The 15623-nt window shown below is 43.6% G+C and overlaps 2 protein-coding genes across 2 annotated transcripts in view; both read right to left on the bottom strand.

Annotated features, from left to right (window-relative positions):
- Positions 1 to 1224: 1224 nt before the first annotated feature.
- LOC103202517 (ADP ribosylation factor like GTPase 2 binding protein) lies at positions 1225 to 5890 on the bottom strand. The gene is made up of 6 exons (XM_007947417.1): positions 5853 to 5890; positions 4931 to 4992; positions 3280 to 3386; positions 2159 to 2244; positions 1860 to 1956; positions 1225 to 1326 (listed from the first exon to the last, which is right to left on the bottom strand). The coding sequence occupies exons 1-6, from the start codon at positions 5888 to 5890 to the stop codon at positions 1225 to 1227; spliced, it is 492 nt and encodes a 163-aa protein (XP_007945608.1).
- A 6003-nt stretch (positions 5891 to 11893) lies between these two features.
- The window catches only part of RSPRY1 (ring finger and SPRY domain containing 1), a 41915-nt gene continuing 38185 nt past the window's right edge, over positions 11894 to 15623 (bottom strand). Inside the window, exon 14 of the mRNA XM_007947407.2 lies at positions 11894 to 11990. Within this exon, the coding sequence (XP_007945598.1) occupies positions 11894 to 11990 (97 nt within the window). The remainder of the gene's footprint in view (positions 11991 to 15623) is intronic.

Raw genomic sequence — 15623 nt, 5'->3', positions numbered from 1 at the left:
TGTGTGTATATATATATATATATATATATATATATCTCAAAGGTATCTAGTGGGGTGAAACTGCTAGGTTTTTTCTTTCTTGAGAATGTGACAGGCATGTTTTCTGCAGTAATTTACAGCAAGCATTTGACTAAAACCAGTGCCAGTCATGACCATTAATGCTTGCAGCTCATGCTAAGCTAGGCCAGGAACACAATCTTGGTAACTGGTAGGAGATTCTGGCAGGAAGAAGGATTTGCAGAGTCACGGTTTTTCCCAGTGTAGACCCCACCCCAACAGACAACCTAACAAACAGAAAGGGCTTTTTGCAAACCTGCACAAACACACTTAACATGCTATACAAAAAGGACATGTGTAGTCTACCTCCAGCACAGCATACGTTCCCCGGTGCCCAGGAGAACAGGAACGCCAACGCAGAAAGCCGTTTTGCCTGCGTGGAACTAACAACTGAAAAGCACACAGCATATAATACTTTGATCTTTAAGTGGGTAATCATGGATTTGCCAAGATTAGATCCACTAGTTGAGCCTGAGTGTTAATCTATAAAAATATTTCCTTCAATATTAATGTTTAGAAATAGTGGACTACATCAGGACAGCAGAAGACAGTGATAAAGGGCTACACACAGACACGACTGGGAGGTGGTTTTCACATGTAGCTTTAGACAGAGGGCAGCTCTCTCAGTTGAATCCCACGCCAAGACCAGCTGGGTTCATAGTGGCAGAAATCGCAAGGCGGGCAGCTGGTTCTAGTAAAACCCCACATCAACACTCCCAAGCAGTCGAAAACCCCAGATGGCTGGGCCCACTGAGGCTGAGGCACTGACAACTGGCCCAAGTAAGAGCTATGAGCGCAGAGGGCGCGGCAGAGCCTGTTGGGACAAAGTGGGTTCATGATGGTGGGTTACTCTACACTGTCAACACACTAACATGTATACTGTGGAAAGGGGCCCAAGGTGGGATGCTGGACATCTCAGCTTGGTCCCGAGAGTGTGGCTCAGAAGCACCTGAGAGGTGTCTACTTAGGGAGGAAGTTCTAGGGCTACTGAAATAAGGTGTTTCAGGAGAAAGGTCATGGAGGGTCAGGTAATGTTCTTTTGGACCCATCAATACTTAATGAGGAGAAGAGTGGCAGAGGAAAATCCAAGATATATTCTGTCGTCAGTCTCTCCCAGTCTGTTGGGCTGGTGACGTCCACGAGGATCCTATAGCTTGGAGGTGGGACCTAGTGCCGCAGGTTGGTCTGGGAAGCTGGCATGGAAGGCGATTTGCACAATGAAGTTACCACTAAGCCACTGCTTAAGTCTAGTCCCCGGCCTTCTTTTTCCTACATGAGAAAAGAAATGACTTCAAGGGGGAAGAAACAGAAGAGTACGTTCTGGTGCAAAACCCTGCTTCTGGTTCAGGAAGAGAGGAGCTCAGGGCCAGTATGGGTGGCCAGGGGGTACATGAGAGGAGAGAGGTGGTTTTGCTCAGCTCTGGCCCTAGGTCCCTTAAATGTACCTCTCTTCACCAAAAAACATTGATTTTTCCCCATAAAGAGCCTGCATTATAAGAAATGCAAGAGCAGCCAGACCTGCTTTGTGGTTTTGCCCTTTTCATTAGAGCCCCTGAGATGGTGCTAGGGGCTGTTTCACTACAACATGAGAAAGGGATTTGACTGCAAGGATCCCCCCTGCGCCTGGGTCGTGGGCAGAGAAGGCCCGCAGCTCACTCTTCTGATACCTTGCTAGCTGCTAGGCTAATCCTGGCCAGTCTTAAGGGGGAGCGATGGGAGAAGCATAGGACGTAGTCTGTGTTTCATAGCTGGTGGAACCAAGTGGTTCCATGTGGCTGACTAACCAGGCAGAGATGACTTACTGCTCTGTAGTCCAGAAACATTTCTTTAAAAGCCAGGAAGTCCGTGAATGTGAGCAGCATGTCGAATATGTCACCAGCCACTTCATCTTTATGGTGCCTGCAAAAGGAGAGGACGGCTGTTTCAGGAATGAATGATGGAACAGACACCGCGTGGACTTCATTCAAAGGCTCTGAGGTTCAGGTGCTTTCGGCCCTGCCATTGCAGCCACTGAAAAACGGGCTGGGGTGGTGTCTTTTTTTTTTCAGACTGGAGAAAAGGATGAGCCCATAAAGAGATAGAGCATCTTAGTTCAACTCACTGTAATGTCATGGTGAAAGCTGCCATGTTAAATCCAGGAATCCGCTCCAGCAGTTGTTCTTCAATATACTTCTCTACCAGAGAAAGCTACAACAGTGGAATGCATCTTGGTCAGGTCACACGTCAGGAAACCATACATTTTTTTCAGAAAGCCTGTCCTCCTGCCTTACAAATACTTCCTGAGAGTCTATGCTATGTTGCAGGCTCTATGCTGAGTGCTGGGGATGCCAAAAAAGCAAAATACAGACCCCGAGTAGTACTCAGCCTACCAGGGGGCAGAGGCCGCCACAGGTCATTATATTGTTCATATAGGTAAAAACAGCAGAGGGGCTCTTAACCTCCATGGCAAGAAGGAATGATGAAGTAAGTGGGAGATTTTCTTTGGTAGAAGGAATTTGTAAAAAGAAGTGGGTGGCAGTCATCAGTTCCTTCTAAACAGGTTTCACCAGCTGAGGCTGGGCTCAATGACACTTCCCTTGATCCTGCTAAGCTTCCAGGTTAAGGAAATACTCCTGGAGATGGAAGCCTATTCTTAGGCAGATGAGGTAACTAATCCCAGGAGGCCACCAGAGGCCCAGGGTACAGTGGAAAGCCCCAAGGATCAAGAGTTGAGGTTCCTGAGTCTTGCTTTTGTTCCCAACAAGGTAGGGACCTATGAGTTGGGTTTGGTTTTTAGTAGGTAGGATCTGACTGCTAACCAGAAGGCACTCCTTGGAAGGAAGGCTGGGCAATCTACTTCCAAAGTGATAACGTCTCGGAAACCCTAGGAGGGGTCACTATGAGTTGGAGCCAACTTGATGGCACTGAGTTTGGTTTTGGTTTTGGTGGAAGGAAAAAGGTCAAAAGTATACAAGAAAGGTAGAGGTCAGACAACCGGAGGCCAAAGGTCTTCCAAATATGACCGTCAAACATTTGCCCGAAAGCCTGGAGAAGAGCCTGCAGAGTCGTGCGAAGGAGTAATGACCAGGGACGAGGACTAAACCCGATTCCAATTAGGACGCCTGCCACTGGGCTGCTGGCAAGTTTGAAAAGATCAGGAGCAAATGTTAACATCTTTCGATTTTAAATTTAAACTTTAAAGAAATCTTAATATCGTATTAAGAGAAACAGAAATTCACTTACATATTCATTAAAAATAGGTGTGTAGGTGAGTTTATTCTCTTCCGTGTCTTCAAATTCCTGGTAGTACTTGTCCATGAAATTTCTCTGTAGTAACTGGAACTCGTCATCTGGACCACAACAGAGAAGATTTATTCCTATTTACGGAGACTGAACCCTGTCCTGCTGCGTAAGCAGGCAGAACAGCACTGCTTCCTAACAGCCCGTCTCGAGGGGAGGGGAAGCTGATGGTGTTGCAGGGGGCAGCATGTTCACTGCGACAAGGATGTTGATCTTTCAACCAATCTAGTCCATTTCAGTGGTTTGGGACTCCCTCACATTAATCCTTTTCTGTAAAGGAATGAACTTTTAATTATAATAGTCATTAAAAGTATGGGCTCTGACAGGCGCCAAAATGCTCCTCGTGTGACCTCTGGCTGGTTCAGTTCTCTAAGGCTCAGTTTCTTCACCTGGAAAATTGGAAAATGAGAGCAGTGCAGGTTCCTGTGTGAAAGGCCTGCGAGGTGGCTTTCAGATGCGAATTTATGTAGAGATTAGTTTACAGTGAGCATCTAATGTTAGGCAATTTAAAAAGTAAATGGAATGTTATTTCTAACAATAGAAGGAAAGCTTCACAGGGACCCACACTTCCGGGCTAAATACACTTGGCTTACAGGAGGCTCATTCTCCTTCAGCACACAGGCTCAGAAAGGGCCACAGAAGTGAGTGGATACCTCAGAAAGCCACACATCCACAGGGGATAAGAGTTTAATGGGAAAACATCTACATTTAAGAGTTAAGGGCATTAATTTTATAGGACCTGAAGGGACAAAAATGTGATCAGTGATTTTCAGACAAAACTGGGAAAATTATATATATATATATATATATATATATATAAATTTTTTCCCCCTCTGCATAATATCTCTTTTAAACTTTTGCTGCCTGTTACTGCTTGTCTGTTAGTCAGCAAGATCTATGAATGCTAAAACATATCCACAGATAGAAACTCAAAACCCAGGAAAACACAGATTCTGCTGAAGTCTGATACTTTGTTTTCTTCATGGACAAGTGGCTTATGGTTATGGTTTGATACTGTGTTGCATGGCATGAAAATGGTGAAACTCAAAACTATCTACAAAGTGAAACTGCCCATATAATGAAATAACCTAGGTTAATATTTCCTGAAGTTTTGCCCAGAGCCCCATAACTTCTCAGTGCCCCAATACCTGACTAAATCCCACCCAGGTCATGAAATTATAGTTATTAGTTGTTTTGAGTACTGGGGCTATTTGCCTTTAAGGCAAATCAAGTAAAAAAAAAAAAAAAACCCACAAAACTAGGAGCTCTGGTGGCATACTGCCAAAGACATTTGACTGCTAACCAGAAGGCTGGCAGTTCAAACCCACCAGCTACTTCGCAAAAGGAAGAATTCCTATAGATACCACCTCAGAAACCCAAGGAGGGGTCACTATGAGTCGGGATCGACTCCATGGCAGTGAGTTTGGGTTTTGTTTTTACTGTTATATTGCACTACATTAATAATTACATGCATCTTGATGTTTCTTTTCTTTTTTTAAAAAAATCAACTTTCCAAATTGATTTCAATGTCCTTAAAAGCAAGGGTCTAAGAACAAACTGAAGAGCACAGGTCAGGTTGCGGTGGGGCACTTACCCATGATAATGTCCTCTAAATACCCAACCACAGCATCAAATTCTGCGTCAGAGGCGGAAGAGCTGAAAATTAACATGCCTGGATTAGGTGCTGTTTCAAATCATTAAATTAAAAAAAAAAAAAAAAAAGGACATTTAAAACATTGCACACACAAAAAAAAATAGTAAAATCAACTTCTCATCACCCAGTTTCAACAACTAAAAATAATTATTAACTAATCTAGCAATTCCAAAAAAGGTGCTCTGGTGGCCAAAGATTAGCAGCTCGAAGCCACTAGCCTCTTGGAGGGAGAAAGCTGGGGCAGTCGGCTTCCCTTAAGATTTACAGTCTTGGAGACTACTCTGCCCTGCAGGGTCGCTATGAGTAGGAATCAACTCGGTGGCAGTGGGTTTTTCTAGCAATCCCAAACCTAAAACCTATTTTACACATCCTTGACATGACGGTGAAATAAGGTTCTACTTTCAGAAAAGCTGATTATGACACAATGGATTACGAAGGGGGCAAACGAAGCAAAGGCTCGCGTCCAACATAAAAGCGCCTTGCGCTGCATTTGCTGCAGCATCTACTCACTGCACCTTCGGTACCATCCCACCCTCATCTGCTTCTGCGCATGAATCCGGCGTGGGTAAGATCCTGGCCGGGATCAGGAGTTCCTGGGGCTGCGGCCGGAAGGCAGAGAGGATGGTCTGACCGCGGCCAGGCCTCGGCAGCTCAGACCCGCCTGGGCTTTGCTGAAGGGGCTGGGCCAGAGGCTGGGGATGAGCTTGGTAACTGGTACCACCACCCCGCTCTCTGGTCCCGTAGCCTGAGCCCTGTGGCCTCGCGGTAGCAGCAGTCGCACTACAAAGACTGGGATCTGCGGCGGAGTCCGTCAACTCCGGGGGCGACCATTTTACAGAGCCGAGGTCGACGCGTCACTCACATGGACAGCGCGAAGCTCTCTTCCTCTAAGGCGTCCATCGCCGCCGCCGCTGCATCCACTGCCGCGGGCGAGCCTGCCCCTCGGCTTCCTATTCCGCCTGCGGTCCAGGCCCAGTCTCCGCTCCGCACTGCTCCAACGGCATCGAGGGCGCGTCAGCTGGCCGGAAGGAAGCCTCGCCGCTGGGGCTTGAGGTTTTTCCCGCTGCCGCTAGGCCGCTCTGCGCACGCCGCCGCCACCGCGCCTGCAGGCGTCGGTTACTAACCGCTGGGTGCCGCGCCCCGCCTTCGGTCACCATGGTCACCGCACCAGTCCCGGCCCCGAACTCCCGCTTGTGAGCTTGTAACAGCCAATCACAGCGCACGTTACCAGACGCCAGGGGCGGGACAAAAACGGTGAGGGAGGAAGAGAATGGGAGAGGAAGGACCGGAAAGGGAGAGAAAGCTGCGAAGGGAATCTGGTCATCGGTCAGCACTGAGGATTTACTGAAATGTTCACGTTCCGTGTAGCAAAAAAAAAATCACATATCACTCATTTTATGGATGAAAGAATTGAAACCAAGAGCGTCAGTTTTCTCATTTGCAATTTATGGATAAGTTGCACTTTGTGTAGGGTCTTTGTAAGGACTAAAGCATGTTTTAAGAGCACTGTAAACTGCAAATCGCTGGAAAGTCAATTCTTTTATCTCTAGAACCAGATACTGTAGACATCTGATTTGCAAGACAGTTACTCCCCCTCGTGGAAGTAAAGCCCAGTCACAAGCCCTCGATGTGTTGTAATTTACATCATAATCTGCACCGTAAAGATTATTTGGCAGTAACTGGTTTCTTGGCTAATTGTGCAAGATAAATTGATAGAACCACTTTGAGCAACTCAATCAGAAACCAGATTACTTTGCCCCAAGACAGGTCCCCTCCAAAATAGTGCTAAATTTTACAAAAGAATTCCCTATGGCTGACAACATTAACAGAAGGATGGCGGTACAAGCCACCAGCCACTCCTCAGAAGAAAGGTTGGGCAATCTACTCCCATAGTGATACCGCCTCCGAAACCCAAGAAGGGGTCGCTATGAGTCGAAATCAACTGGACAGCAGTAAGTTTGGTTTGGGTTTGGCATGGCTGACTTGTGCCATTGGACCACTGAGCATCATTATGTCTCTTTGGTTGCATGATAATTTTTGACCAAATGTGTGGTATATGTCTAGAGGGATTTAGGGGGTGGCTTAGGTTTGATCTTGAGGGTCAGGTAGACATAAAATAGGTATTAGTGAGATCTGGAACTAAAGGTGGTTTACCCTAAAGGTGATTTAACTATCTTAACAAAGATGCAGTTATATCCAGGGTGAGATCTCTTCTGAGAGCGGTGAACTATGCTTAGCACTGTTGTTGCTGTTAGGTGCCATTGAGTCCATCGACTCATAGTGTCCGTATGTACCAGAGTGGAACACTGCCCCATCGTGGCCAGCCTCACAATCGTCACGCTTGAGCCCCCTGTTGCAGCCCCTGTATCAATCCATCTCGTTGAGGGTCTTCCCCTTTTCCGCTGACCCTCAACCAAGCATGCTATCTTTCTCCAGGGATTGGTCCCTTCCGACAACACTAGGCATTTACATTCTCTTACCATGCTTTGCACTGGACATTTACAAAGGTCTGCTGGATAAGCTGAACCAAGTGCTGTTTAGTCAAGCACCCAAAAGCCCATAGCAAACTCAGCAAATTTCCTCATGACCTACTTTCTCTGTATACCAACTTATTTCTTCTGGACAACATGAATCTGTCTGCTCTTCCTACTAACACAATGTCTTTTATGGGGTCAGAGTTGCAAAAGAATGAAACTTGGTGATTTCATCATCCTGGTTGTCTACTGCTTTTACAAACCACCTGGAAATGTAGTTCTTTGACTTACCAATCTGGAGTTAGGCAGGATTTGGCAGGGGATAGCTGGTCTCTTGGCATCAGCTGGGGCAGCTGAAATGGGGCTGGAGGGACCTCTTTGCATTGGGATGGCTGGCCAGCTGGTGTTGGCTCTTGGCTGGGATCTCAGCTTGGCTGTTGGTTAGAGAGCTGAGGGTCTCAGTTCTTTATCTAAGTCTTCCAGAGGATTGAGTTACTGCACAACGTGGCAGCTGGAGGCCAGTACTTCAAGAGACCTAAGTAGAAGCTTCTAGTCTCGTAAGACCTGGGACTAGAAACTGGCGCAGATCACTTCCCTGCTATTCTGTTGGTCAAGCAGTCACAGAGCCCGTGCAGACTGAAGAGGGGGTGGCATAAGCCTCACTTCTTGATGGGAGGAATGTCAAAGAATTTGTGACCATATTTAGTCTACTACAGCATCTCTGACTCTAGGAACAAATGAGGATAATAATACCCACTTACTCAGGCATGCCTGGATACTGTGCTAAACACTTTATAAATACTTTTGAAATACTTAAAACACTGAGAAAAAACAAAATCCCTATGAGATGGGTATTGTTTCCACTCTGCAGATCAGGAAACCAAGGCTTAGAGGTTTAAGTACTTGCATGAAAAAACCAACCAAACCAACCAAACTCACTGCCATCGAGTCAATTCTGGCTCATGGCAACCCCTTTTGGGCTTCCAGGGCAGTAAATCTTTGTGGAAGTAGATTGCCCAGTCTGCCTTCTGTGGAGTGGATGGTGGGTTTGAACCACCAACCTTCTGGTTAGCAGTCAAATGTCTTAGGCACTATGCCACCAGAGCTCCTTAAATGGATACTGGTGATCATTTAGAGTGGGGCTGGCACCTGGATGCAGTGCCACTCCTAACAGTCAATTTTAACCATAATGGTATCCATCCCTAATTCCTGGGGTGTCAAACCAGACTTCTGGAAATCAAAATATGATGTTTTTCTGTTGAAAATAGAATGGTGGCCTTTTCTCCACTTTTAGAAAAATAAAAAATTGACTTGAATGTGTTAAATATTTTTGCAATAATCTTTTCTTAACCCCTTCATTATGGGTTAGTATTAAGAATATTTTTAAGTTAATAAATAGCAAAACATGGAGAAACTTGGGAAGAACTGATCTTAAGATTTCATCGATACACATTCAAAATGGTTGAAATTCACACAAGCCATTTACTGCTAGATGGTTTTGGTTTCTGTGATTGGATCAGTTTCCTGGCATTCTACAAATGGCAGCATGAGTTCCCTCTATCTGTATCATTCACAAAAAGGTAGAAATTCATTAAAAATAAAAACTGGCTGGATCCTTGGGGCATTTTCCCAAGGAATGATTGAAAAAATGCCATACCTCGACTTTTAATGTTTTTTTTCCTGGCACAATCTTAGCAGTGGAGGTCTAGCTTTCAGTTCTTTCATAATGCTTACATTCAGTGCAGAATATGGATCTATTATTTACTCTCTCAAATGACTTGCTAAGCCTGTTTGTTTTTTTCTCTTCTATGTGGAGTAAACGTCTTTCCTTTGAAATAGTGCCGAGAATACAATTTTGTTTCCATTCTGAGTGACTTTAATCAATTTAATATTGAGGTCCTCTTGTTTATGGTCTAGAAGGGCTGGAAAAGCAGGCCATTTTATAAGCAGGATTCAAAGGCAGATTTCTAGGAAGCTAACAGGCTACTGTATTCCTTTGACTTCTCTCCACTCCACTGACTTCCCACACCACCTTTACCCTCAGCTAGACTATGCGAGAGTCTCCCTGCTGGTGTTACTTACTTCCAGTTTTTGCTTGTCCCCTCCCCTCATTCTAATCTCCACACAGAAGCCAAAGCCATCTTTTAAAATGATTTATCAAGGCACTTCCATGCTTAAATGTCCTTGCTTTCCATTGCCCTTTGGATAAAATACAAAATCCTCCACATGGCTTTCATGAACTCTCCAGCGCCGGAACACACTGCTCTAACCGCTTGGTTCTACAAGGACTTTCCGTCAGCGAGCTCCTCTCCTCCGTTAGGGCCTTTCCCTGTGATGTTTTCCTCTAGCTACCCAGTTCCAGAAGGCTTGTTCCAGTGTCTCTGCCTGGTTATCACCTATTTACCTTTTACTTCTACTAATGCTACTTTTTATTTTTTTATCCCTGGGCAAATGCTGCCTTTTTGGTCTCATTCATATGGTTGATTGTTGTAAGGAGGGCATAGCCCCCTGGTGTTATTGTTCATCTTTGATGCCTTATGGCTTGGCTGAACGTTGAGTCACTTGAGTGAGTTCAGTTCTAGGCCTGACAATGCTACTTCTGACACCTCCTTATCTAGATTAGGCCCCCCATAGCACCCTATTCTTTTCCTTCAGGGCAGTAATACTTTGAAATAATACATTGTCTTCTTCCCTACCAGACTCCAGCTCCATGAACAGATCAGATCTATTTCCCACATCTCACAGACCCAAGTGCCTAGCACATATTAGGTCTTCAATAAAGATTTGTTGGATGCACAGTGATTATTAGCCTTGCTTCTTAATTCTAATACTTCATTCTCTCCTACCCTGAAAAACCAACTGCTGTTGACTCTATTCAGAGCTAAGTTCCATGAGAGTATGCCTTCGAACTCTGTATCAGGCACCAATGAAAATTGTGAAATCTTAGTCAAAAAAGGCAACAAATGTTTTATTTCTTCACTGGAAATTACTGTATTCACCACAAGCTAAAGAAGAGAACATATATATATATATATATATATATATATATGTATATATATGTATATATTTTTTGAATTTATGGAAGACTAAAGACATGGAAAAAAATCCAGCACCCCAACAAGTACACCCAGGAAGGAAATCAGCTCTGTAATAGGACAGGCTTAAGGACAGATTTAATGTAATTACAAACAAGGAAGGGTGGAAAGGAAGAAAAAAATGTGCATTGAGTTTAAGACACTGTAAAACTCAGAAGACATATTTACTATTCAAGTATAAACTCAGTAAGGACTTGGCATAAATTGAAAGGCAGCTGCTGAGGTACACCATTATAAAATAAGTTCTATGAATTTACAATTCTACCTTCCAATTTTCTGGGAGAAAAAACCAAACTCTTGAAGGTCTTCATCATAGACCCTGAGAGGGATTAACACTTTTGATGAAGACATAGTCACAATCCATGATTGAATTTACTATTCAAAAACACGTATTTATTTAAAACAATAGTAGTATGTGTTCTCAGACTGTCCTCTAGAGTTTTTGAGACTATTAGTTCAAGAGTTTAAACGTATATTACGTCCAAAACAATACTGATTAAAAAAAAGTTTTCTGAACAAAAACAAAACAAAAAACCTGATTTGATGGTACCTTAAAAATACCCTAAAATACCAAAATTTCTCCAGTCTAACATTGCAATTAATGGAGGAATTCCTCCTGCATTGGTAAAACATTTTTTCCTCACAAAATGTGGGCACTGAAATTGGATAGAAACACCATGAATGTGAAAATACCACCAATTTTCTGCCATTAAAAAAAACTAGAATGTTCTTTGGAATCACTGAAATATAAAAAAAAAATTGTTTTTGTTTTTTTTTTACAGTCTGTGCCCCTTCTTCAGGTCTTCCAGGTTTCCTGTCGTGTTGACCTGGGTGATTCTAATTGTATAGATTCAAGTCTTGCTGTGCAATATCCACGCTTAACGCACCAGTGTCTCTCTGACCAGTGGGAAGTTATGCTCATCCCAGAAACGTTCATTTACGTCTCCAATGATTTCTACCCAAAATGAAAACCTCAGACTATGAGAGAAGACATCCGTGTTAAACAAATGAACCCAACATGGAGAATTCCAGTGTGGTTTCAGCACGCAGGAGGGCGCTGTCTCCGACTGTGTTTCATGGAAGCATCACAGGCCTAGCTGTGAGCATTCAGCTTTCCTTGGCCTAAAAAGGAATTTCTCAGGGCTGGCAAGTTGGGTTAGATTCTAAGAGAATTTTGTCTTTCACAAACTACCATTTTTTAGCATAAAATCTGGCCATAGCTGTAAGTTTCAATGTGCATACAACTGATTTGAGATTTTTTTTTTCTTTTGTTTTTCTTTTCAACATTGGCTGGAATTGAGTAGAAATAAGTCCATGATGCTTTTTCACATTTGTCATGAAATATGAGAAATCTGTCTGACTCTAGACACTATTTCTTTACGACACAATGGGCAGGTCTCCAGTTGCAAGGCACAATCCATGCACAGGTCACTGAGGAGAAAGAGAGAAACAGCACTAAGTCAATGCTTCCAAACCTCAGAGCCTGACTGCCTTCCAACTAAGTTTAAAATGTTAAGTTTGTTCATTGAAAGGATAGTAATTATACGTGGTTAAACAATAAAACAACAAATCTTCCTTCCATCCCAGACCCTCAATCCTTCCTGACCTGAGGCAACAAGTTGAAAGTGCGAGGTGGTCTTGCAGAAAAGACTACAGGAATACAGCCCATGTACACATACAGATGTGTGTATGCAGGCTGGGATACAATGCTATTTCCTTCCAAACAGCTAGCCATTTATCCCAGTACCATCCACTGAATAGTTCATCTTTTAATATGTGTAGGGTTGATCCTCTTTGTAACTTACTTCTTTTTCAGAATTTTCTTGCCTTAGTATTACATGAACTTTTAAATTAGCACATCTACTTCCAGGAAAAAAAAAAAAAATCATATTGCCCTTTTTATATGGATCAAATTACACTTAGAGGTTAGAGAAAACCTTTATAATACTGAGGCCATCCCACCTAAGAACAGATCTATTTATTCAAGTCTTCTACACCATGTTGTAGTTTTCTTCACATATTGTTGATGATGTCGACTGCGACTCAAAGGACCCTGTAGGACCACCTAGAACAAACTGCCCATAGGGCTTCCGAAACTGTAACCTTTAGAGGAGCAGATTGCCAAGTCTTTTCTCCTGTGGAGCTTCCGGTGGGTTCAAACCACCAACCTTTTGTTTATTAGCTGAGCATTTAACCATCATGCCACCCTTCATGTAAGGAGCTCTGGTGATGTAGTGCCTAAGGCATCTGACTCCTTATCAGAAGGCTGGAGGTTCAAACCCACCAGATACTCCTTGAAAGGAAGATGGGGCAATCTACTTCTGTAGTGATGCTGCCTCAGAATATAGGCCTACATCTCTGGTAGCATAGTGGCTAAGACACTTGCCTGCTAACCAGACGGCTGGCGGTTCAAACCCACCAGCCACTCCTCGGAAGGAAGGTTGGGCAATCCTACTTCTGTAGTGATACTGCCTCGGAAACCCAATGAGGGGTCGCTATGAGTCAGGTATGACTTGACGGCACATAACAACTACAACAACATTTCCTGGAACATATCTTACTTTTTTTTTTTTACCCATTGTTAAAAAGAATCTTCAATTATATTTTCTACCTGGTTGCTATAGAGAAGGGTTACTCATTTTTTTCCTTACCAGCTAGCTTACTGAATTTTCACATTATTCAAATACATTTTTAGTCAATTCTCTTGGGGTGTCCAGGTATACAAGTTATCATCTCTAAATGATGATTTTATTCTTTCCCTTCTAGTTTTCCTCTTTCTTTTTTTTCTCTTATTTAATTGCCGTAGCTTATACAAGGGAGCTCTGGTGGCGTAATGCCTAAGGCATGTGACTGCTAACCAGAAGGCTGGTGGTTCAAACCCACCAGCCACTCCTCGGAAGGAAGACTGGGCAATCTACTTCCATAGAGATACTGCCTCAGAAACCCAGGGAGGGATCGCTGTGAGTCAGGATCAACAACATAGGTCACAGTGCTGACAGTAGGCATTTTTGTCTTATGCTCCGTTGTTACTGTTTAAAGTTGAGGTACACTTTCTTATTAATTTCCTCTTTCAACATTGTTTGGATATAACTTCATGCAGATTGCGATTATACCCAAGAAAGCTAATTCTAAACTTTTACATTTTAATTCTTATTAATGAACCCTTATGTACAAAACTATTGGAAAGGAAGGAACAGACAGTTCATGAATACAATCAGATCATGCTATTTGAGATCTAAACATTCTTACAGAAATAAAGATCAAAAAGGGCACTAGCTATCCCACCCTGAACTCTGCACCTGCCTGTGAGGCCCTGATAACCACACCTCAAAAGGTATGCCTCCTGAGAAATTCTGGGCTGCCAGGGTGAAACAAGGAATAATCAATCACAGCTGGAGCAGCTGGAGCCACTGTGCTCTCCTTTCAGAAGACAGACTGGTAAAGCTAAGGGTGAAGTGAGATACACAGCATGCATTTTCCTTAACAGCTAAAAGTTAGGTAACAACCCGTTTTAAAAGACAATAAACGTATAGAGACAGAGTCAGGGACTTGGGCTGTGTTACACCTGGGGAGGACTAACTGAGGTCTATCACTCCAGGCTAGGGAACCTGGTGGCTAATGCTATGTCAAAAATAACAGCAAGGACAATTGGCATAACATACTACACAAAACACTGTTCCACCTCCTACTTTGGTGAGTAGTGACTTGCAAGCAGCCATCTAGATGCAACGATGGGTCTCTCCTCGTCCAGAGCAAAGAAGAATGAAGAAAATCAAAGATTCATGGAAATAATTAGTCCTAGCGGCTGGTACACCATGCAATCCGCAGCCTATACAACTATGAGACCAGAACTAGATGGTTCCCGGCTACCACTGTCAACCACTTGGAGGGAGATTTATGGAGGAGATCCTGGACAGAGAGCAAGAACAATGTGGAACAAAACTCAAAATCATTTGGGGAAAAAAAAAAGGGGGACCAGAATTGCTGGTCTGATAGAACCTGGTGGAACCACTGAGACTATGGCTCCTAGCTGCCCTTCAGGTCTGGAATTGAACCAACACCTGTGGCTTCCAGGTGTTGACAGGCATATGAGTTGAACATTTACCAGAGATAGATACACTTCTTGGAGAGAACAATCATGGGAGAAAGAAGGGCTGTTTGTGTACAGGGAGACAGCTCAGGGGGCAGGAGTGCATGGAGGGAAGGACACAGGGAAGAGGTAACTATGGAGAGGAAGGTGGGGGGGAGCTGTTGCATTGTGGTAAATTGTAGTCAATGTCATGAGACAAAGTGCATGTGAACTGCTGTATGGAAAGTGAATTTACTCTGTAAATTTCCACCCAAATCACACACAAAAAAAAGTTAATAAAAAAAAAGTAAGAGCAAGGAAGAGCACCAAATGTGATGAATTACAGCCAGATGGCCTCTAACACTGGCACAGTTTTGCTTATTTACAATCAGCACAAGTGCCCCGGTGTGGCCGGGTCAGTGCACTGCCCAAGTTCTCTTCCCTTTTCTAACCCTAGTTGGGATGATCTTTTTGGAAACTATCTTATTTGCTTCTCCTGCTGATATTTAGACACTCTGTCCTCTGGAATCCAGGTGGCCCTCTGCGTTTATCTCATACAGCTAAAATCTGATTAGATGGCAGGGAGGCTACTGCTTTCCCCATGGTTAGAAGTGTAAACGAGAAGGCTCGGAAACTCAGATTGCCCAAGAAGCTCATAAAAAGCACTAAGCCACTAACATTAAAGTGAAAATTGTATTAAAAATAGAGTATTGGCAGGAAAGGATCAAATCTGGAGATCCTGGATAGAGTGGAAGGGGAAACGTATAACAAAATCCAAAAACTCAATAATGACCAGAATTACTGGTCAGATGAAGTCTGGTGAGAATCCCAATACTATGGCCCTGAAATACATTTGGCGCCTGGAATAAAACTCACTCCCAGGGGCGGGCTCTCAGTCCAATAGTTAACAAGATGTACATGCAGACCACTCGACCCAGGATGCCGCACCCACACACTCAATGGTAATACATCCCTTAAAGCAATAGACATGGGAC

The sequence above is a fragment of the Orycteropus afer genome, unplaced genomic scaffold (genome assembly GCF_000298275.1).
Source record: "Orycteropus afer afer isolate SDZICR_OR568_19922 unplaced genomic scaffold, OryAfe1.0 scaffold00009, whole genome shotgun sequence".
In the NCBI taxonomy this organism is placed as follows: Eukaryota; Metazoa; Chordata; class Mammalia; order Tubulidentata; family Orycteropodidae; genus Orycteropus; species Orycteropus afer.
This window is presented reverse-complemented; position numbering and strand designations above follow the sequence as displayed.